Genomic DNA, 23,690 nt, shown 5'->3' with positions numbered 1-23,690 from the left:
TTTAATATTATAAATTTCAAATTCATATATTTATTATTCACTATTTGCTGGGCTCAGCATATGAGCCCTTGGGAGACTGTAGACAAATGATGCTCTTGTTTTTGTGGAACTTGGGACCCAGTGGAGCATTCATTCATTCATTCACCTATGAGTACGTCATACTGAGTTACATGCCAGGCTCTGTGATTGAGGCCATGCTTTTTGACACAGATAAAAACATCTGTATGATATTGTGCCTGGTGTACAGACTAACTAAAGCCATCCCCTTGTTGGTGGGATGTGTATCAATTCTCTACCTAAGTTTTGAGAGGTAGCTATGCCTTCTCCATACTTTTTCCCCTTCCACTGCCCTGATGGGTATGAAAGGAGTTGATTAGAGATAGTAGACCCACAGAATGTACACACAGAGTAAGCTGCCAACGTTAGGTTTCTCAATAAGGAAGCATAGGCTTGTGTTGTAATAGTGTGCTGAAATGTTGGGGCTTATTTGTTACAGCAGCTTGTATAATCCTTACTGACGCAGTAGCAAGACAGCTCTGAAATAACTCATTATTGTAAAAATGATGATAAATTGTGGAAGTGTGTTCCTGGATATGTCGTTATTTGGCAATGTTAATACATACTGTGCAGTAGCTGGGCTCCTCCTAGCCACTATGGAGGATACAGGGACAAAGATTATTATTTCCATTTTGAATGTGAAATTAAGGTCCATGTAAGTCACGTGACCTGCCCAAATTCATAGGCCCGCACTACAAAGCTATTAGAACTAGCATTAGAGTACTCTTTCTTAGTTCTATTCTTGTGTCCTCTTGCACTACCACCCTTCACTTCTGTTCTTTGTTTTACTGTCTTCACTATATTTGTATTGAAATCTCTCATAGACGACTACTTAAATTTTGTCTGCTTGCTTATTGCCTTTCTTCTGCTTCTAAGTGATGGTACCCAGGAGCTGAGCCCTATCCACCTTGTATATATACTGGGATCTTTGCTGCATTGTAGGACCTCAGTAAATAGTGTGCAATGTTAAGAGGACATGGATCAATAACTAGAAAATATCTCCTCTAGACAGGCATTGTACTGTGCAAATTAAACAGTCTCAAGCAGATTCCTTGCCCTCTGAATGTACCATGAGAATCATGTGCATTCTTAAACCCTTCTCATCTAGGCTTTATATATTAGGGGGGGAAAATGAAGGAAGGAAACAAGGATAGATTATATTTATGGAATGTGTGTGTGTGTACATGTGTGTGTGTGTAAAGGAAAAAAGCACAGGAAAATAATATTGGTGTGAAGAAGGACTGATGATTTTTCATTTTAACTATTGCTCTTTTAACAATTTATTGCTATTTGGGGAAGACACACTGGCCTAAAAGTATCTCAGTTTTTGCTAGCTTGAAATGCTTCAGTAAGTCACCTAAATCATCAGAAAAATGGATGACACAGAAAATTAACATGGATTTGACCTGCTCCTGGAGTCATTACTCTATAAAGAGAAGTATATATGTTAAGAAGTCCCTTTGTCAGAAATCACTACTATAAAAATTTTCAAACGTCCATAAAAGTCAAAGAATGGTAAATAGAACATGCTTTGATTATTTATGTAATACTTTGCTGCATTTCTTTTTTCTGTATCTGTGAGTCTGCCAGGGTACCTGCACATTTTAATGAGATATTTTAAAAAATTTCAGGTACACTCACACTTTATCCCTAAATACTTCAGCCAATCATATCATATAAGAACATGTCCTTGAAACAAGAACATTATCATACCTAAGAAAATTAACATTAATTCTGTTCATTTCTTGTACCACAGCCTGAACTGGTCATTTCTTCAAGGAGCCCTGCTTAGTTCTACTAGAAGAAAATGCTCTAGGAGTGCTACTCATAGGCATATATACATATTTATATTTCAACATAATAATTTCTTAAGGATTCCTCCCATGTGTTCCCTTTCCTTCCACTCTTAACTTTCCAGGATTTCCATAACCAAACTCTACATGTAGTGACTTAATACAAGTTTATTGTCTTCACTGGTGAGAAATCTGTATCTTCAGTGAGCCAAAATCATGGCACTGATAGCGTTGCACTTCTTTCTGAAGGCCCAGGGGGAATTTGCTTTCTCACCTTTTCCAGCTTCGGGAGGCTGCACTGTTCCTTGGCTTCTAGGCTCCTGACCTTTTGGTGATCTTTGGAGCCAGGGATATTGTGTCTCTCTGAACATTCCTCCCAGGTTCCTGTGTCCCTCTTGGACCATGGCCTAAAAGGCATCTCTCCTGTGAAGGACTCGTGGATAGACTGAGCCCACCCAGGTATCCAAGATGATGTCCCACATGAGGGCCTGCACCCTAAGCCATCTGTAAATTCCATTTTGCCATGTCAGGTTCAGAGACTGCGGTATGGATGTCATAAGGGCCATTGTTCTACCAGCCACGTTTTCTGTCATTCTTTTCTTTATTTTCTTCTCGCCCAGTGGAAGATCTGATTTTCAAGAACTTCAGTGTGTCTGCAGCTTCTCTACCTTGTAATATACATAACTTGAGAATGAGAAAAGCTATAAGCTTACACCAACAAGCCTGTTCCACAGAGGTTAAGATTACTTTACAGTTCTTTTGGCAGCCAGAATATGTCTCATTCAGGTGTGAACCAGAAGACTGTTTTCTTAAATTAATTTGTGTGATTGTGTTAGCAACTGAATACATAATGAGGTTAATAGTTGGTTTGTTTTCAGTTTGAGGGTTTGCTTTTTCTATGATTTTAAAATTTATTTTATTTTATTTTTAAATGTGTAAAATGTATAAATATACAAAGAAAAATATTCGGAGAAGTCTTGGTCCTCTCCAGATCCCCCCTACCTGTTTGTACCCAACTGATAAATAGTCTTGTAGTCTCTGACTTATTCTTCTTGTGTTCTTTTTGAAAAGCCTTGGTGAGTATTTATCTTATTTTAACTTCTTTCTTACCCCAAAGTACCTGAGCTTATACATTTATTTGCTCATTGTACTTTTATTTAGAACCACATCCTGCATGTGGATACTAATATTCAGATACACAAACACACAGAACCTCTGTATTCTGGGAGTCACTGTGTATCACGTGATCATAGAAATATTCAAGGATTAATTATTAAATGCCATTTATACACCTTCTGCATTGTTTAACTTGTTACAAGAAACACATATTCCATTTGTGACTTAACTCAACCAAAAAGTTTGAGGGAAAATGTTTTCTTGGTATGACTTCTGTTCACCACTTCATTCCACAAAACCGAGCCAATGTTTTTCCTATGTTTGCATAACATTTTGTACATAACAGTATTGTAACCAGTTTTGTCACAATTCTTTTTATTTGACAATCATCTCCTTTTCTGACCTATCACTTCCTCAGATACAGACAGTCTCTCCCTTTCTTTTCTCCTGCTTTGTGTTTTTAGGTGTCCTTGTGCCTGGAACATGGTATGTCCTGGTCTATTTAATAATAAGTGTCACTTTTTTTAAAAAAGGAAACCATCCTAGCACTCATCAGAGAACTAGTTGCTTCCAAGAAAAGGTGTGGAAGTTCAGGTAGAGAAAATAAGCAGTGATGATTTTGCTCTATGGTTGAAACTCCAAGGAAGGCAATAAGGCACATGAGGGCTATGGATGTTCTAGGAGGAAGGAGGACAGGCCTAGGGAAGGAAAAGAGGGGCATAGAGAAAACAGGGCTGGGTGGGAGCATCACCACATCAGCTCTGTGAGCAAGCCCAGTGCAGGAAATCTGCTGAGAGCTTGATGAGGAAGAAATGGCTCTCTAGCAGCCAAGGAACTCAGGCCCAGAGAGGTGGGACAAGACTCAAGGGTGGTACTGGCACATCAGCTGCTGAGCCTCAGTGTTGTGATTTCACCTCAGAGATGATGTGACCTTTCTTGGGGTTCCCTGAAAGCCAGTAGGTGTGTCCCTGCATACAGGGCAGGCAGAGTGCTGCGCTGTCCTTTCCGAGATGTTCAAAGTTGAACTCCTGATGTCAAGACAGCGCTCATCTCTGTCTTTCCTGACCTCCTTCCCTCAAGTCAGCTGTATTTGTGGAGGCTCACTGTTCCGCCTCAGACCATTGTTTAAATTTAAAATCAATAAGAAAAATCAGTCACAGACTGATTAAGTGCTGTCTCTATGAAGAGGTTGAGCCTCTGCCACATTCCTGTTGAAATGCTAAGAAATGTGAAGAAGATGGGGCAAAGTGAAAACAGATTAAAAATTATGTTAGATACCAAAATGCATTAAAGCAACTACTTCCCTGACAGACAATCAAGAATGGTTGACTTCAGAGTTTTGACTTGACAAAATGTTACCAACGTAGTCATACACACAACACATACACAAGACACACAACAAACAGTTGTGTGGCACAATTTAATAGAAAACACATAACACACATATAACAGTGAACATATGAGCACCTACTTGCCTGCATGCAACACACTTGCACACAAAACATGCAACACATATGTACATACATGCACACACACACACTTCTGAAGCTGCTCATAGGCATCACTATAAAGACGTAACCTTTCCATCTGCCAACTTATCCCACACTTTTGTTTTGATGAAAAGGTAGCAGAAGGGCAAAACTCTCCATCAGAAAATTCAGTGAAAAAGAAAAATTTCCCAAGACATTTTCATGTATTACTGGTTATTTTTGGTGGCTAAGAGAATTATTTGAAAACAAAGGAAGCTTTCACAAAGCCTCTAAAATACAAAAGATTTAATAACATTTACATCTGTGTATCAGCCATGTCTGTAACGCAAGTCATGAATAACACATAAACCAGAGCACGGAAAGAACAGAAGTGCTCACACATCATTTAAAATCCAACCCACCCCATCGTCGGTGGAATCAAATACACAGCAGGAGCAGTTCCAGTTGATACACACACGATATAGTCATTGGAAATGAAAATGTATTAATTATGTTCCTTAAGGTTAGGCAATAAATAGCAAGAGTCACTAAACCTGTCCAAATTCTGTTGAAAATCTATACCAAAAGTGCATTGCAAGTTGCATCTTTGTGCTCCTTAAGAAACTGCAGAATTGAATGTGCATGTGTTCGTCTTGTTTTACTGTTCATTTAAATGTGCACTTGTGGCTTAGCTGCGACTCCATGCTGTGCTGAAAATAGAGGAAAGTTGGCTTGCCTGGAGATGGATCCTAGTTACAAGTGAGTAACTTCAAAAAAAAAAAAAAAAAAAGAATTCATTGTTGAGTAATGATATTTAAAACAACAATACCTGCCCAACTGCCAGTAGCGTATGTGGAAATCCATACTGCTGTGATTCGCCATGGAGCGCCCAAACCTCGAGCCTGTGTCTCAACGTGTTTGACAGAAGGAAATCCTTTCTTAGCCATGTGAGGTTCAAATTTGAAACTGTACATTCCCGGATCAGTTCATTTGGCTTCTGTGCGTTGCCAGGGGTCTCCCACACATCCACACCCTAGCGAGAGGTCCTTAGAGTCTGCCGCAGGACTGTTTCGGAGCAGAAGGGAAAATGGGAGGAGTGTGATGATGTGTGTATGGGTATTTGCATTTGATGTCTGCTAATATTTATTCTTTAAGTCAGTTGGTTGTTGTTTTTTGTGTCCAGGAGTTAGGAGCATAGCCAGATAGTTTCAATCTTAGAACAGCACTGTTTGCTAGCTTTTGTTTGAGAATCTGTTTCTTTCCCTCTCCTGTCCCACCCATTGTTCCTTTGATCTCAAACCACGACACACAGTTTGCCACAGGGTTTAGAGGGAGCTCTGTAAATGTCACAGGACCCCTTCCTCTTCCTCTCTTATGTATCTTATTTCAGTATGAAATTTCAAGCACTTCCAAGTCCTCACTGAAGCAAAAGGTTAATAGTCATCCCTTTTTTATGTACTATAAATGCTTAATTCCTAAGGATAGTGTTTTAGGGCAAGTTGAGTATAATTGCTAAATAATATAGTCATTCTTGTTTTAAAGGAGTAACACTTCCATTGTCCCCGATGCTTTTGTGTGTGTGTATGTGTGTGTGTGTGTGTGTGTGTGTGCCTGTATGTGTTTGTGTGTGGGGAGTGGTAGGGATGAGTGAGGAGGCCTATGCTGGGGGAAGCTATGGCTGTCCCATCCCCTAGGAGTTTGCACATTTATGCATTTGGGTTTTAAATATTGTGCTGCATCCTGGGCCTTTTAGGCACTGCAGATTATGTATAATAGATGACCTGCATTTACAGAGATGTGTGCTATACAGATGTAAATGTTATTATAGCTTTTATATTTTATGTTCTTGTTGAAAGATCATTTTGTCTTTGAATAATATGGCCGTTCAATTTTTTTTGGAGGGGAGGGGGTTATCTTTAAAAGAGAATATGAAATGGATATTGCACATCATATATTTCTTAAAAGTAATTTGGAATTTTAGGTTCTGGGATTGGGGCTGACTGATACACTGCCGCGATGAGATATAACCCCTGGAAAATAACAGCACCAGCGCAGGCCTGCATCTGTCTAACCTCATAATTCACTTTCACATTGGATTATGGATGTCTGCGCTCAGTGAGTCTATCTTCCCTTTAGGTATTATTTCAGCCCTTTGAGATAATAAGGAAAGTTTAATTGCGTTGTTAATTGATTTTTTGCACAACATTATTACCTTGATTGATTGCAGAGTTGATGAAAATGTTAGACACAGGCAGCGTGGAGTATCAGCCGGGCAAAGAGTGGGAGCCTTGTGGAGAATAGATAACCTTGATGTTAAGAGCTATATCCTTCAGATATGTCTTCCCTTGACATATTGATGGCCCTTGAAAAGGGAAAAGCTGATTGTATGCAGAATGCAATCATTAAACCCACTTCAGCTCGCTGTTGATTAATTTGTTTTTTCCTGAAGGATCTAGTTATAGGGAAGGCCTCACTTGTACCAACTGCAGCCATTTTCTAGGTCCCAGGCTGTGTTTAACCCTCTAGGTGGAAAGAAATAATGAGGCTGGCCTGGCTGAGATGGGAATATCGTCTTCGCCTGTGCAGCGTATGCTCTTGATCCCCTAAGGCATCCTTATCCCCTAGAACACTCCCTTTCATCTGCCACAGTACTTCTTTCCCCCTAAATATCAATACTTTAAAATGCCAGTTCCAAGGAACCCTTTGTTGAGATGTGGGGTAGACTAAAAGATACATTCTGAACACCAAGGAAGGTTTATTCACCAGGCTTCTGGCAGTGTCTGGAGAAAGACGGGGTGCAGGGGCTTTTATTACACAGGAGAAAAAAAAAAAACCTTGCATAAGCAAGGTGCCATGGCTGGAGATTTGTGTCGTAGGTGCTGTGTTTGTTTATTTTGCGTGGAAGAATATGTTAGCTTTCTGTTCATAATCGACTTCTAAGGAGAAAAGTGTACTTTTATTCACAATCTGGGAGGCTTTGGTCCATACTCTGTTAATTCTATTTTTGGATTCGTGACAAAGTGGAACATCATGGCAGAAGCACATGGCAGAGCAAACCATTTGCCTCATTGCCTGGACAGGAAAGAGAGAGAGAGAGCGAGAGCGAAAGCAAGAGAGAGAGACAGAGAGAGTGAGAGAGAGAATGAGGGAGCAGGAAGGGTTAGGGTCCCAACAGCCCTTCAAAGGTAGGTTCCCAATGACCTGGCTGCCTTCTGCTGGACTCTACCTCCTAAATGTTCCACTACATCCTCGTAATGCCATAGGTTAGGACCCAAGCATTCAGCACATGAGCCTGTGGGGGACATTTAGTATCTGAAGTGTGACAAAGGAGATAACAAGAAGGGATTTCTGGAGGCAGTTTATTATATTTTCAATTACTCCTCTCCTTGGCCTTGTATGACTCTTTCCCAGAAGAGCTTACTGAAAGCTGTCATCATTACTGCCATGTCCAGAGCCATCTTGGTGATACAATAAAATCAGATTGATTGATCAGTTGGCTTATTGATTGGTAGCACTTATTTGGCAGAGTTGGTCTACGAAAGAGGCAGTTGGCTTTATAAGATCTAGAGGGGTGGCAGCCCATATTCATGCAATAATTCTGGAAAGCCTTCCTCTTCTAGGGAGAACAGGTAAGTTTCTTTCCCCCTCACTGGCTTTAATGCTTATTCCTCACAGCATATTCTACCTTCTTTTTCTCTCTTCTCTTAGTAGAACAGTCATTTTAGCTAGCTTTAATTGTATAGAATTGTTGGAGGCCTACTAAAAGGTGTATCATCTTTCTAGAGTCCTGAGCCCCTGTAGGAGAGATCTGGTGGACTTCTGGATGGAAGAGAAAGAGTTTAAAAATTCCACAGCCCTCCAAAACACTGTAGAGACTGTACTTGCTCTGTGACCCAAACCACAGTCTCTCCTGCCTGCCCCACCCCCTGCGTTATGAGTCTTTCTTCTCCTGAACTAACCACTGGCGCTTAGGGAGTCTAATATCCACAGAGCCTTGGCCCTCAATTACCGTAATGGCTTATAATGAGATTTTGGCCAAGTAGCAGGTAGCAGGTTATTACTTCCTGCTCAGCGTGGGCAATGTCTACGCTGTTAATTTGTGTTGCTGAATGTGGCTCAGAGCTGGGCATCAAACTGTCAGGGCCAGATGTATTCTATTAGGTGCAAGGCTCACATTGGCCCATGGGCAATTTTTTTTCAATATGGAGGCATGTTAACTCACCACAGGGTGAATCCTGACAAATTCAAGCCAGCCAAATAAAAGGGGTAATATTCCAAGCCATCAAAGAAGTATGTTTCAGGGACAGATAACACCTGGTGCCACCCACTCTCACCAGTGTCTCTGAGCCAGGTCATTCCATTGATAGGCAAAAAAATATATACCCCTTTTAATATTGCTGGAGAGACGCTGTGACTTCATTAACTTTTAATGAGATTGACCTTAATGAAGGCCCTTATAGTATGCACTTCTGCTATTTACTTTGTCTTTTTCTTGGGAGAAAAACATAGTTCATATTGCTCTTAAAATTTGTTCTGCTATTAATTCTTATTTAACCTAAAGTTACTTATATTGACATATATAACATATATTTTTTTCAAAATGACTTAGAAGATGAGTTATTAAAGGCCAAAAACTAATGAAAATATTTTTGGCATTTGGTAATGGAATTTGCTAGTGCCCAAGAATTATGTTATGCTTTCTGCAAGGATAGACTTTGCATTTTCTTGTAATGCAAGCTTCTTTTAGTTAGATCACATATCAGCAGATTCCTTTTGTTTTCTTTTTGGAGAAGATGATTTAGAGTGTTCAGGAATTAGGAAAGATTATGGTAATATCAGTACAGGAAGAGTTTGTTTGGATTCTAATGAGGGGGAGATGGAGGCTGGACACTATGCCGCGAAAAGAAACCTTTTCCTCAGTCCTTGCAGGGTCTGAATCATGACAAACCCAGTTGTTACTAGGTCTGCTTAATTTTATTTGAGAGGTTCTTTTTTTGCAGCCTGAAGAATTAAAACAAAAAAAAGCAACTTGTCTTTATTTTCAATGACTCTCTTGAGAAATTTCAGCCTGCGGAACCAGATAGAACTGTGGATATTTTCCTCCTTTTGATGTGAGCTCTCTAATAGGAACAGATCTGAAATCCAAAAGCGAATTTCTGCTTGAGAGCAAAGCCAAAATTCCCATTCAAACTCTGCAGGAGGACTCCCACTGGTCAGATTTGTTCGTATAAGATTCTGTCAGTTTAGAGAGAGTCTAAAGACTTTCTGGGAAATTTTTTCTACAAGCTTTGTTTCTCCCCTTCTACTTCATAAATCATGGTTTGCAGGTTCAGTTCTATTTTACTTACCCTAAGCCTCTTTTCTTCTATAAATGCTATCTGCACCTCGCTCAAATTTAAATTTTTATGGTTTTTGCTTTGGTTTAAAGAGCTGAACAACCTTTGATTATTGTTGGTGCTTATTTTTAATTTTGGGTACCGTTTGTTTTCTGACTGCAGTTGGGAGACAACAAAATCTCCAGTTGCCAAAACACAACTCGAGACCCTTAGTTAGCCATATTTTTAAAAATTTCTCAATAGCATTATTTTTTACAAGAATAAAAATTAATGTTCAAGGATTTACTTTGAACAAAAGAAAAGGTGGAAGTCCTTTTAGGTTGTCTTAGAATAGTGTTTCTTTTTTCTTTCCCCTTTCCTCGAGACAGAGTCTCACTATGTTGCCCAGGCTGGCCTCAAACTTGCGACCCTTCTGCTTCAGCCAAAACAGAGTAGCTGGGACTACAGACATGTGAAGAGTGTTTCTTAAAGGTGGTGCCTCAGCATCAACTGGAAACTTACCAAAATGCAAATTCTTGGCCCTAACTCAGACCCATTAAGTTAAAAACTCTAGGGATGGAACTTATTGATCTATGTTTGATGCAGAGGCAAGTCAGAAAATTACCATCTGTGGCCAGTTCATCCCTGCAAATGTCCAGGGGTACTTGGGGAACTGCTGGAATTCACGGAGTATCTTGAGCTCTTTTCTTTACAACAAACAAGACATAAAACAACCTATTGCTTACCTACTGTACTCGCTAGGCTTAACACTGTGCGGATGAAAAGCTTTTACATTCACTGTGCTGGATTTCATATGAACAGGAGATCCTGAGACCTTGAGAAATGTTCAGCGCACAGCCTTACGGGCCCAGCTAAACTTTCTAACTGTATCATTCATGTATGGTGTGCAACTATGCTCACTATGATGTGACTAGTAAGAGAATGAAACTGACTTTGTTTTAGATAGTATTATATGTAAGAGAAAACTCAAAAAGGTCTTTACTTCACTATGACTTAATGTGACAATTTAATTAGTTAACTAGAACCCAGCTTTCCCCAAGTGCCTAGCCAATCACATGACTGTTATAGCGGGCAAGACTAAAGGAAGAAAGTGTGCGAGAATCACATTATACTTGCTTCATGGACCACTTGAGAGGCCTCTTAGCAGAAATAGAGAGCCACACCTGGACCCAGTTTAGCCCAGAAATTCAGGAGCTCTTGTTTTTGTTTATTTTTTTTTCCCTGATTGAATCTACTCATTTGTTTTCCCCCTTCAAAGGATTCTAAAGTGCAATTTCTTAGACTGCCATCTCGTTTTTGTTGCTTTAAAAAAGAGATGGGTTTGCAATCTCCGGAAGCCAGAAATACCTCTTTCTCTTAAAGCAAGGTAGTTACCCATTGTTCTGTGTGTGCAAATAGTTGCTTGGCCCATGTGCCAGAGAAGGACAGGCAGCAACTAAGAATCCACCAGCAGCTGCAGTTATTATCTTATTTTTATTTCAGTAGCTTCTGCCCTTCTCTTTTCTGACAAAAGTGGGCCAGGTTCTCTGTGAGGGAAGATGGTGACTGGCTGGACTTTAGGTAACAAAGGCCTTAAAGAGAGTTTAACCCTGATGAATTTGTATTCTCAATTCCTTCATTTTCTCTCTTGCACTGTTTGACTCTCAAATAAGGACTAGGCCATGTTATTGGGTGGCATTTTTGGACTTCCATGGTAAAAATGATCTCGTTTTGCTAAGAAACATGGAGAACTTGACTTTTACTAGTTTGCATGCTTCTTTACGTTTATGCAGGTGATATGCAAAAATCTCCACCCTTTGAGTCTGGAAGATTAGTTAGAGCATTTGAGAGTAAAGAAAAGCAGTCCTTGTAATAAAGGCACCATGGGGGCTGGGGATTTAGCTCAGCGGCAAAAGGGCCTGCCTGGCAAGCACAAGGTCGTGAGTTCGGTTCCCGGTACAGGAGAAAAACCAAAAAAAAAAAAAAATAATAATAATAAAGGCACCATGAATCCAAAAGTGTGTGTGTGTGTGTGTGTGTGTGTGTGTGTGTTGGGGGCGGCTTCTGGTAGCCTCATTCCCAGATAGCCTTCAGCCCAGCTTGAGTAAACGTTACAAATCGATCATTTCAGAACCTATAATTAGTGACCAAAAGCACAGTAGGGCTTTAAGGGTCCTCTCCGAACGGTTGCCGTCATTTATTTATTTATTTTAAAGCAAGCAGCTGGTATTTTTTTTTTTTTTCCTAAATTCATGCTGCCCTCTAGTGGTGATGGTCCATCTTCCTGTGGAAGTGGAAAAGAACGCAGAGAAAGTGGGAGCGGCAGAGGGGTTGGCTTTTTGCTTCTTTTTCTCTTTCCTGGCTGAAGGATTGCAGAGTTGCTCAGTCAAAAATTAAAAGAGAAACATGAAGTCATCCCACTTGACCACTGTCCATTCTGAATGACATCCCGGATTATGGCCCGTCCATCACTGGACTGTAGTGAGTCATACTTCATGAACCTTAGTTGATTTGCATCTGATCTCAGCGTGCACTTTGGATTCCAGCCCACTTCAAATCCATTAAGTCCCCCTTCAAATACAGACAGTGGGAGAAGGAAACACTTCACCTGGGCCTTGTGCTTCAAGTTTCTCTCCTTGCAAATGTGGGTAAGAACCAGCCTAAGCCATGTTATTGGTAATCTTTGACGTTCTCAGGAGACCTCTGGTTCCTGTGAAGGGGATTAAACAAATAAATACCATATGAAAATGGCGTCTATGTGAAAAACAAGCTATAAAAGTAAAACTATTCCTGTGCTAAAGGCAACATCTTATAATTCAGAGATCTTTCGGGACTAGAGAAGTCCAGAAGCATGGACCCCTGGTATTGTTACCTTAGGGAAAACAAATGGAACCGCTTTTTTCTGCTCTGTACAATGAAGGATTTTACCTAAAACGAGGATCTTTAAATCCTGTCCCAGCTTGCGGAGTCTCCAATACAGCAAAAAAAAAGCCAAGTACTTTCAAAGGAAAATTTAGCATTTTGCATGTAAGCTTACTAGGAAGTATCTTTATAGAAGCATGTAAGTAAAACAGTACTTATAAGTAATAAAGCATCTTTACAGCAGAGTATAACTAAATCATTGCTTGTGAACTGAAGAGTAAAGACTGGTTTTGCTTTCATTTCTGTTGAGACAAACAAATGTAACCTGAGAATAAAAATAAAAACAAAATTTAGATTGTTCAGACTTAGCAGTTTATTTTGAGGAGGGTGTAGTTGTTGGAACAGGAAATTTCTCCCATTTGCAATATGTTCCTGTTTGATTGAAATACAACATACGTAAAGGTAAGAGCCGATCGTACTAGTGATGCTCAACATGGGGCCAGTGAGCCCACCTTGGATCTGATATGCTTTGCTCAATTCCTAGTTATCTCTCACTCCGCCCAGTACAAAGAAGAAAGGAAATTAAAAAACACTGATATTTAAGCAAGAGCGTGTTGACTGTTTCCTCTCCAGGATTCAAATAAGGAAAAAAATCTGCTACCAGATAACTTTAATCTGCAGGCCTCATGTTTCCTTGATATGGAGAGGACCCTGCATGGACCATCAGGTCTGTAGGATCATGGCGTCAGCTCCCTGGGCACGGGATCCCAGGGCTGAAGTGGGAACAGCAGAGCTTGTGACTGAGGGTCCACTCAACTATGCAAGGGGTTCTCGGACTTGGGCCAGCCTATTTTCCGCCAAACAGATTACAGATTTCATGAAGAGAAACTCGCCATGCATTTCCCGTCCCTCCTACCTCCTTCACTTCTAAATGACAAGCCTCATTTCAGCTGCCCGGGGAACCCGGAGTGTATTTTGCACAGGCTCTGGTTTATCACATGTCAACTTGTCTGACTGCTCTCGTCACGTTTGTCCAGCTCCCCGGTCTGGGAAGCAAGTGTCCTCCGTCTGCCTGCCCGTCACCTCCTGTGCAGAGCGGCCCAGATCTTTTCCCTGCCGCCTGGTCTTCTTCCCTACAAACACAAGGGTGTGACTTGACGAGGCCCAGTGTTGTCTGAGCAGGCTGCAGAAGCTGCTCTCTGACCTCCCACCAGGCCTCCTGGGAGAGATCTTAGCACGGTGGCCAAATGGCCTTTGCTCCAAGGGCTCAGCTTTGTGGACTTCCTGTCACCTTCCTTTCAGGATATGAATGCATCCTAACCCTTGAATGGGGGAACCATTTTGTGCTTTCTTTTTGGGGGGTGGTGATATATTTTTATCTTGGCCTGGTGCTTACAGAAAACGGCACATTGTCACCTCACAATTTGGATCCTCTCCTGTACCCAGAGCGTTCAGCTCTGTACTATATACTTTGTGCTAGGAAATGAATAAAAATGATCGTTTAATTCAATGATAAACATCCCTGGTAGAAATAATCACCTCGAAAAAAAGCTGGCAGCAACTGAGCTTCCACATAATACTGACCCAAGATTTATACTTTAGTATTGAAACCTACACAAATTCCTGGGGAGGCACGAGGCTTGGTTGAAATAATGAAAACAAATTAACTACAACGACACACGATAAACTGTATTGAGTAAACTTTCACAGAGGACTCAGATCTTCCCATCACAATCTAGAGCTGCACAGTTGTACTTCAGGAAACTGGACTCTGAAAACTAAGTGACTCTAAAAGGAATTCAAGGGGTGTCACTGATGAAAGTTGATATTTGGCCAAAGCTGATTGAGGAATTTAATCTTCATGTAAAAATTACATGGAAAAGGATTGATCCCACTGACAATAGGAATGAAAATGTTAAAATTAGAAATGGTTTAACTTTGCATTTAAAAATTGATTAAGGAGTTAAACTGGCTACATGGAGTTTGCTGTGAATGATTAGTACTTTCTCAAAGGAAAATTACCAGTCTGATTTACATGTTTACATTTATAAGCCTGAAAGCAAAGTATCTCTAAGGTTAGCCAGGTAGACTCCAGATGCTTCTCAGTGTGGAAGTTCAGGGTCAGCTTGGCAGAGTAGAGACACCTGTCCTGGGATGTTTGGTTGAATAAAGAAGCAGGAAGTATGGTTGGAGGTGGTCATTGCATTATTTACCAGAGACATTGTACACTGTTGTCCCTCCACTCATGGTGAAAATATCAAAGCCCCAAGAGACACTGGCATTAGTAATCATGGTGGCAACCACGGCATCCCCTTCCAATACAAGCCGCAGATGCCATCCCAAGGCATTGGCCTGAAGTCATACTCCTCTGCTTTAGGAAATCTTACATTTTTGTAGTCTCTACTGTCCCCTGGACCAGATGTGGAGCTTGTTTTACCTCCAGCATGAGGCTTCTCAGCTGGGCCCACAGAAGGAGGACAGATATCTCTGGTATACAGGAAGGGCTTAATCTTCCTCCCACAAAAACTCCCAAGCAACCCCTTCTCTGAAGACTTTTTAAAGCTTCTCTTCTATTCATTTTGCCTTGGTATTTAAGTTATACTGAAGCAGGATCTGGTGTTTGTATTCTGCAGTGTCCCCTGAATCCTGCTTGGTGTCTACCGCAGAGCTGATAACACGGCACACAGCCAACCTGGGGGTATTGCTCCAGCCCCTTCTGGAGAGCATACAATGTGGGTGTTTATTCCTTTCTAGTTCCCAGTTAACTGACAGCCCACATGTGGTAAAGACTGAGGTATACGCTTTCTGGGGAATGTTCCTTTCCAGCATAGAAAGGTTACAGCTTTTAAGGATGGACGATAATGTTCATTTCACTTCCCTCTTCAGCCAGACACTATGATTGTTTTGTTTTCTTGGTAGAGAAATGTGCAACGCAGAAACACCAGTATTCGGGAACTCAGGCCATTGCTTTCTATTTCTCTGTCTTCCCTTCTTTAAAGGGCACATATTTAATCTGCCTATCTTTTGAAAACAAATCATACCAGAGGCTAAAGGTAGAAGTACACAACTGTGGAAATTCCTAACTTTGTGGATTCTATTTTTCATGTGCATACATTAATGGTATGAATGTATTTAGGAGATGTTTACTGGGAATTGCCTCTGTACCAGTTTTAGGCAAGGGGTACTAGAAACATAGGAGAAGGGAGAATATTATAGGAGTGATGTGTATGATATGCATAGTGTCCCATGGAAACCTATTCTGGAGCCTTCCATGCAGACCAGGAGGATGCTCCTGATGCCCTTCCTGTCTCCTTCACTGGACCACTTCACCTCTTCACGACATTGGCATCACGTTCTGCAGAGGAGGAAGGAATCCAGTTCCATCCATTCCTCCTACAGATTAAAGCTCTCTGAGGTGCTGTCATCCCTTTCCCCATCTCCTACTAAAATTGGTACTTAATTTCCCTAGTTTGCAAATGCAGATTTATTGGTCCAACATGCACTCATGTCATCCAATGCATTTTTATGTTTGTATATTTAATTTTTTCTTTTCCATTCCTAAACATGAATGGCAGGCCATTTGCTTTGCTGGTTGGGATTTCATGCTTATGCATACGCAGCTGTGAGCTGGTGTCAAAGCTAGTGGGACACAGGACAGTTAGTGGGCAGCACTTTCGGCTCGAGTATGGAACACTGGTCAACAGCAAGTTAGTAGAAACCCTTTCCTTGGAGACTTTGGTGCCCTACAGGGCTTCCCTGTGTCCAGATTATGTTATGGGTGTATGCGCTGGATGACTTCCAAGATCTGACTTAGTCCAGCTCAAGTTGTGGATCTACTGACCATTGGATTTGCCTCCTCCATATAGCAATATTAGAAGTAGGGCCTTATCTTTGTAAAAAAATCTAAAAGTATTAATCACCTATTTCAGAACTAAAATAGAGCTCATAGATTGTCTTTGTCACCTCATTCTACAAAAGAGAAACCAGCCTCATGAGGGTAAGGTACGTCCCTGGTCACACAGCCATTAAGAGCAGGGCAGGATTTAAACAGAGATCTTCCCGCAGCTCCCCTACTGGATGGAAATGCGGGTGGGTCAGGCTGTCCTGCAGGCCCAGCTGGACTCAGATGCAGTGCTCTGCAAGAGCTCCCTTCCAAGAGCACTCAGGATTCCCTCCAGTTCGGTCTCTAAAATTATCCAGGCATCACAGCGTTGTATCCAAGAGCAGAGGCCGATACCCACCCCCCGAGGCAGCGCCAGGGTCATAACTTAACCTGCATAATTAGAACACCCATTCCTGAGGGGGGAGACATTGAAAAGATAAAGAGCCTCTTTAAAACAGATTCTCCCCAATGCATTTTTTTCATAATTATAGCTTTAAGAGCTTATGGTGATGGGAAAGCTGGCTACTTAAGAAAAATTAGGAGTCTCATTTGGTAGGAAAGGATTCCCTGGGGGACAGCGTGCTGTCATTTTTCAGGGCCCCTGAAAAGAAGCCCCCGCACAGACATCTGCACGTTGGCTTGATTCATGGCAAGCCTGCTTCACTTACTATGACCAAAGCCAGATATTTTAATTAAAAACACTACACATGCCATTAAATGTGTTGTTCTCCCTCCGGCTCCGAGATGGTAGAGTTTGCAGAGATACAAACAAGTGAATCCATTACAGATGTGTTGGAAACCAAGGCCTTCTGAGTCACAACCAGTAGGTTCCCAAATTCCGCCCTATAAGCACCTCGTGGTGAAAGTGCCCTATGCAGGCAAACTGTCTGTCTGTCATTTTCTCAGCATCCAGCAGTTGCCATGGCGGAGAGGGAGGGAGGGGCGGCAGGAGAGCCAGGAGAGAGCAACCCATATCGCCCCCTCACTTAATGTATGAGCGGAGCATATTATTTCCCACACAACCTTCATGATAAATAAAAGCCCTGTGGCCCCATGAGTGACTGCTCTGGGTTGTTTGTTGGTTTTTTTCCCCTTGTTTGTTAATGTTATTTATTTATTTATTTTTGAGCACAAAAGTTGCATTTTGGGGGTAATCACACCCCCACTTTAGCTCAGGCGGGGAACTCCAAAAGGCAATGCTTGTTTAGTTTATAACATCATAGACTGCCCCAGTGCAAAGATTTCAGCTGAATGTCACTGTCACTAGCTAGAGCACCTTTCTTTTCAGTTCAGTACCAACAGCTGGGTTTCATTTTCGGATGCCAGGCTGACCTGCATCTCCTCAGAGCAGTGCACGACCGAGGGCCTTCCCTTTAAGGATTTTATTCTAGGTGACAGCTCCTCACACACTGGCCCTCTGATCACCTTAAGTAGCCAAGATATCAGTGGGGACGAGTGGGCACCTCCCGCAAAGCCAAAACTTAGATTGACTGAGGTTATCCTTAGGCCCAGTAACCCCAATGCTCCCACAGACCAGGGCTGCCAGGAACGTCACAGCTGCAGTTTTGTGATGACGTCTGGAGAAGAGTGTTCTGCAGGGGCAGACGGAGGAGACCCCGAGTGGTAAGATGTGATGTCAGCTTGCGTTAGCGCAGCAGACAGCGCTATAGTTTCCTTGGCATAATATGGCGCTGGTATCTCTGTCAGGATCTCTGTTTGCTGTCACTGCACACAATCCTGGGTCTGTCTGGAGTCCTGACAGTGTCTTTTCAGATCAGGTTATTGCCAGCACAGAGAGGAGCTCAGCTCCCCAACATACAGCCCCTTTGTTTGAAGTCTGCCCTTTTGTCATTAATGCACTTGATGTCTATTTAAATCTGGCAGTGAGTGTGGTATCTGTTTTCCCGTCAAAAGATCATTGACAATATTAATACCGCATGTCCTTGCCTCCTTTCCCAAGCTCTGACACCTAGCCATGATCTCCTGCATTTACCCAGCATCCTCTCTCACTGGGATGACTCTATAAACATACTTGCTTCCAGGCCCAAAGAAGCAGGGAAGTTCTTAAGGACTTTTCTCAATGCCAAGCAGAAAGCAGGTCTGGGAAGGTGGCTCAGAATGTATCCAGGCCCCTGTTTCAGGAGCATTGCTTCCACCTGATTGCCTGTGGGTGAGATGAGAGTAGAAGTTCACAGTGGAGAAAGGTAAAGACAAGAAAACACATCCCCAGACGCACTGGAGAGTTGGCTGGAGACAGGGCACCCCTTGGGGGCAGGGCGTGTGTGTGTGTGTGTGTGTGTGTGTGTGTGTGTGTGCATGCACACACACACAAGCATCTGCCTTCCATGCTTTCACTCAAGAGAAAGACTGTCCTCTTCATGATATCTGACAACCCTATCCATTTCTTTTTATAAAAATCTATTCTGTCCCGGAAGCACAGAAAGCGACTTACACTCTTTGGTCTCATCCTCCCAGATTCTTGAGGGAATATTCGAATCTGTGGTGCCTAAGGCAGTCCTCTGAAGCTTTTCTCACATAGTGGGGCACTACCACCCAGATATGTAGGCCATGCCATTCCTGAGACAAACTTCCCTGGCCCAGCCCACAGAGCCCCGGGATCCTGGTACTAGTGACAATGCTAGCACAATGCTGGATGCTACTTACCAGTTTAATAAATAAAAGGCTACAGCTCAGTGCCAGCAACAGAGTAATTTAGCCCCCAAGAAGGGTCTCAATAAGTTTTCACTCAAGCTCAGTACTTCCAGGCTCAGACCAATGCTGAAAAGCAGAAACTGGAGATTGGAGACCAAGGATAAAGCACAGCCAAGAGGACAGAGGAAGCATCATGACATTGCTCTGGAGAATGTGCAGGAAGAAACGCAAAGGAGCCGTGGAACACTTACCTGGTCCTTCATCCACTCCTAAAAGATCGTGGGATCAGAGCAATTTCCACCTTTGTCCCAATCTGTCCAAACCAGGGAGCATCTGTCCCGCTCTTAGAAGTGTCTAAGAGTCATACTAATTCTTTAAAAGCAAAGGTGAAGGTTCTGTAGCGAAGAATCAGCTCTGTTACAGTAACAGAAATATTTAAGAGATAAAAATTCTGATGTGAAGAACCTGGCAAATTTCAAGGGCTAATTTATCCCAAATTAAGCAAGAAGGGTGCTTGCTCGCTGATTTCACAGTCTCACACTGGTGAAAAAAAATTATGCTTATAGGTAGTTATTTTCACAGGCAGATTAGTGGCTCATGAATTAATGTTTTATGGACATTCTCTTTGTTTCATTTCCCTCTAGCTCAGTACACTTCAGAGATTTGAGTCCTATTAGTACTAAGACAACTGCATCTAACTAAATTTTTAGTTTTTCTTAAAATGGGAGGAAAAAAAAGATGACGAAAGGCAAAATGAAATTATAAGTATTTTCTTGGAAAAACTGATTTTTGCCTTAATAATCCTATAAAGCTTTTACAATAACAATGGCCTGTGATTTTTTATGAATATTTAGAACTGATAATGAATTGATTAGGAAGTTTTCACCTAGCTAAGTGGCGTATGTCCACAGTTTCATATACTCATGAGGCTGATGCAGGAGGATACAAAGTTTGAGGTTGGGTGGGCAACTTAGCAAGACCCTGTCTCAAAATGAAAATAAATAGATTAAATAAGTAAATAAATAAATAAATAAATAGGCTAAAGATGTAGCTCAGTGTAAAGGCCCAGGGCTCAATCCACAGTGCCTAGCTCCCTAAAAAGTTTAACTCTATCCTAGGCATGTTTTTCATAGTTAAGTCTCATATGATCTCTTTGAATTCTGAGAGTAAGGCTTTATCCTGAGGCACAAATTCCATAAAGTAAAGCTGAAGGTGGAAATTAAATATAGTCTAACCTGAGTCAATGCCAGTAAGAAGACACTACCAGGGGCCCTTGTGACTGCCGTGTGATATGTCACCGATGCCACCACTGTTCCTGAATCATCTCATATTTGCTCGAAGAAAGGACTTTGTGGTGGTCACTATCTGGGAAGATTTTCCTCCAGCTTTTGCTTGGGCTGAGTCCACCTTTAAGCTTTTGGTTTTCCATCGAAGGAATTCTAGGGTGAAAACCAGGTGAGAGGAAAGGGCTGTGCTATGTTTGGGAGAAGAACCGTCCCTTACATGTGGGAATCACGCAGAAAACGTTTTTCCTAAGGACCTATGCTTGGTAGTGATGTTTTATTTGAATGTCCCCTCTGAGGACAAGGAGGTGGCCTTTCCTTCTTGGGGTTTAATGCATTTTCTGTCACCTGTTAGGTTGGATGTCACCAAATCAGGCATCTGCTTTGAAGTACCTGTGCTTCCTGACTGTACTAATTCTGCCACCTGTAATGATGTGTTTCTTTTTGTTTACAGGTGTCCTGGGAAAGTGTCACTATATTTACTATGGGAAAAACTCTGAGGGCAACAGGTTCATCCGAGATGATCAGCTCTGAAGACAAACTCTGTGTGCCTTTGCCTATTTTGTGAAAATGAAAGGAAAAGGGAAGCAAAAATAAAAAGCCCAAGAAAGAAACGATGACCCACCTCGTGTCTCTGGGGGAAGGCTGTGGCTTCAGCTGTTGGTTCCTTGTGCTGACTTTGCCAGGCTCGTCAAGATCATCCTTCTGCCTTACACTGAGTGGTCACAGAGAGATTGACATGATTGCCCTTAAGCAGGTCTCATCTACCAGGGTGACAGACAGTAGCAGCGAAGCACCAGGGCTGACAGCATGAACACCATGATAAATTGCCTGGTCCCTCCACTGCTCACAGGGGAGCAGAGGTCACACCTGGGGCCTCCCCGAGCATGCTCAGTAGCTGTAGTCTAGGGAGAGAGACTGTCTTCTACTTGCCTGCTAAGTCAAGATTCCTCTTATACCACTCTGCTGTAAGTTTCTTATTAGTGGAATAGTCCCAGTTTAGGGGAAGGCCACTTAAACTTTAGCCTTTATATTCTGCATACACACAGCTCATATGCTTGCCCCTTTCCCCTCTCCAATACTTTAGCATCATCTTTAACACAGGTGATATGCACCACGTGCAGTTTTTCAGAGAACAGAAGGGATAACCTCTCAGCCAGGTCATGCATTCATGGCCAGCTTCACGTTGCTATATTGGATTAAATTGCTTTCCCTAAATCCCTGACTACAAAAACATGAGCTTTATCTTATTTCATTTATTTCCAAATCCACTTCTTGCCTGAAACGCAACACAGCAAGAGGTATCTTTCCCAGCATAAGGGTTTGTTTGCACCAGGGACTCTTATTTATTTTTAACCACACACACACTTCTAGCTATGCCTATGGCCATATTTGTGCTGGGGGCTGGTTTGCTCCTTCGGGTGCTATTTAAAAGTAGTGAGGTGATGAAAGATAGAGTAATGGGTCAGGAGGTTGAAAAACAAAATGAAGACTACAGAAAATACCCACTAGATCACGTGGTTTTTATAAAAGGCACAACCCTTTTGAATTTCATGTGTTTTTTTCTCAGGACCTCTCAGAAATTAGAGCTACAGTTTAAGAGCCATTGCTATGTCACTGTGTATCTTTGGCGGTATTCTAGCACCAAAGTCACAAGGGAAATAAGCACTATCATGCTAGTTGGGTGACTGCCATTTATTGAACTTACGGTGCACAGGTCAAACGGCTCCGGGAGATACTGCAAAGACTGGTTGCTGTTTGACACAATAGCATTTATTTTTGCTTCTTGTATTTGGACCAGATGTTCATTGTCCTGGGTCCCCTAGTATTGGAACAGCAAAGTCCGGAAGAGAATCCCTCCAAGTTACAGCTACCAAGTGACAAGAGAGTTGCTGTTGTAAATGTCTTTGGGGATGCAGAATCCCTGCGCTGCCTGAGAAGAACCCTCTTTCTCAGCTCTGGTCCGTTTACATAGCCTCTGGCCTCCTGAGTCAACACAGTCCTGGAATGACATGTATTGAGGCTGGCAGGAGTCCGGCTTGTAGATTATACAACCTCTGCTAATCAGCTGTTCAGACCAGTTAACATTAAAATCCTTGAGACCATTAATAACTAGAGATTATGGAATGTTTGCTTACATTTCTCCAACCTATTAATAACAAGAGTTGAGTACCGTTTCTGTGTTTGATCCACAAAACAGCACTGAGATCATGTTTTAAGTCCGCTGCTCTCGGTCCCACCCTGGTTCTTTGTTTAGAAGCATCAACACTTTTTTTGTGTCCATGGCATATCATGGGCAGCAGAGCTCTCTGCGAGGGCAGCTAGACTAGTCCGATGTCATATCCAATCTAGCAGCACATATATCCTTGTCTTTATAAAAGGCTTTAACCCTGCCTCAAACAATAAAAAAGCACTTGTGAACTGACCGCAGAATTTTTCCATCTTTATTTTTCTTACTTGTTTACTTTTCTTAATGTCAGAACCATTTGTATCATGCGCAGGAATGTCTCCCTCAATGTGAGCTTTGGAAGTAAAAAAATATTTTTGGAGTGAGTTATTGACCACATTGTTTGCCTCTCTTTGGCTTGTTTATTTTCTTCCAGAATAGTATAATAACTTTAATTAAGATTAGCTTTAATTATAATTTACGTAAAGGCCATCACTGTGGTATATTCATCTTATTGATAGGATTAGAGCGACTTGTTTCTCGTAAGCAGGGATAATGATAATGAATCAGTGTTGGGTTGTTTACAACTCCACTGTTTGTTAAGCGAGATCTGCTGTACTAGAGCTAGACTTTGGTCTGCATTGGCAAAGGAGCAAGGCATGTTGTCTGTTTATCTTAAATCTGTGGGGATTTCCCAAATCTTGTTTTTCAGGTTAGAAAATTAGTAAGTAATAAATTTAAAGCTCAGACATATCTCATACCCCCTTCACCCTTGGTTTTTTCTTCCCTTTAGCCTATTCCAGTGAGTTTATCCTTTGAGGATCAGGGTATCTGACATCCCATTTCCCCTACCCTGGGATGCTGATCTGAGTGGTGAGACCCCTGAAAAATATGGCCATTCTGGAGTTCTCTAGAGCCTCAGCAATGTCAACGTGACTATCCTTCTCTCAAGTAACGTAATTTTATAGAACAATTTGTTCTTCTGGGAATAACGTTTTAGGTTGTGGGGAATCCTATTAAAAGTACAACTATTGCAATCATTTGCTTTTACTTTTACCAACCTTGCTCATAAACCCTCCATCTGTTTGTTGCT

General features: G+C 41.8%; 1 protein-coding gene across 1 annotated transcript in view; it reads left to right on the top strand.

The window, feature by feature from the left end:
- Positions 1-22,855, top strand: part of LOC102024845 (chromosome unknown open reading frame, human C10orf11) — a 494,818-nt gene extending 471,963 nt beyond the window's left edge. The window contains exon 8 of the mRNA XM_013516966.1: positions 20,885-22,855. Coding sequence (XP_013372420.1) covers positions 20,885-20,964 — 80 coding nt within the window. The 3' untranslated portion in view covers positions 20,965-22,855. The remainder of the gene's footprint in view (positions 1-20,884) is intronic.
- Positions 22,856-23,690: the final 835 nt, after the last annotated feature.

The sequence above is a fragment of the Chinchilla lanigera genome, unplaced genomic scaffold, assembly GCF_000276665.1.
Source record: "Chinchilla lanigera isolate Chin_1 unplaced genomic scaffold, ChiLan1.0 scaffold00036, whole genome shotgun sequence".
In the NCBI taxonomy this organism is placed as follows: Eukaryota; Metazoa; Chordata; class Mammalia; order Rodentia; family Chinchillidae; genus Chinchilla; species Chinchilla lanigera.
The sequence above is the reverse complement of the archived record's forward strand: the minus strand, read 5'-3'. Positions and strand labels throughout refer to the sequence as shown.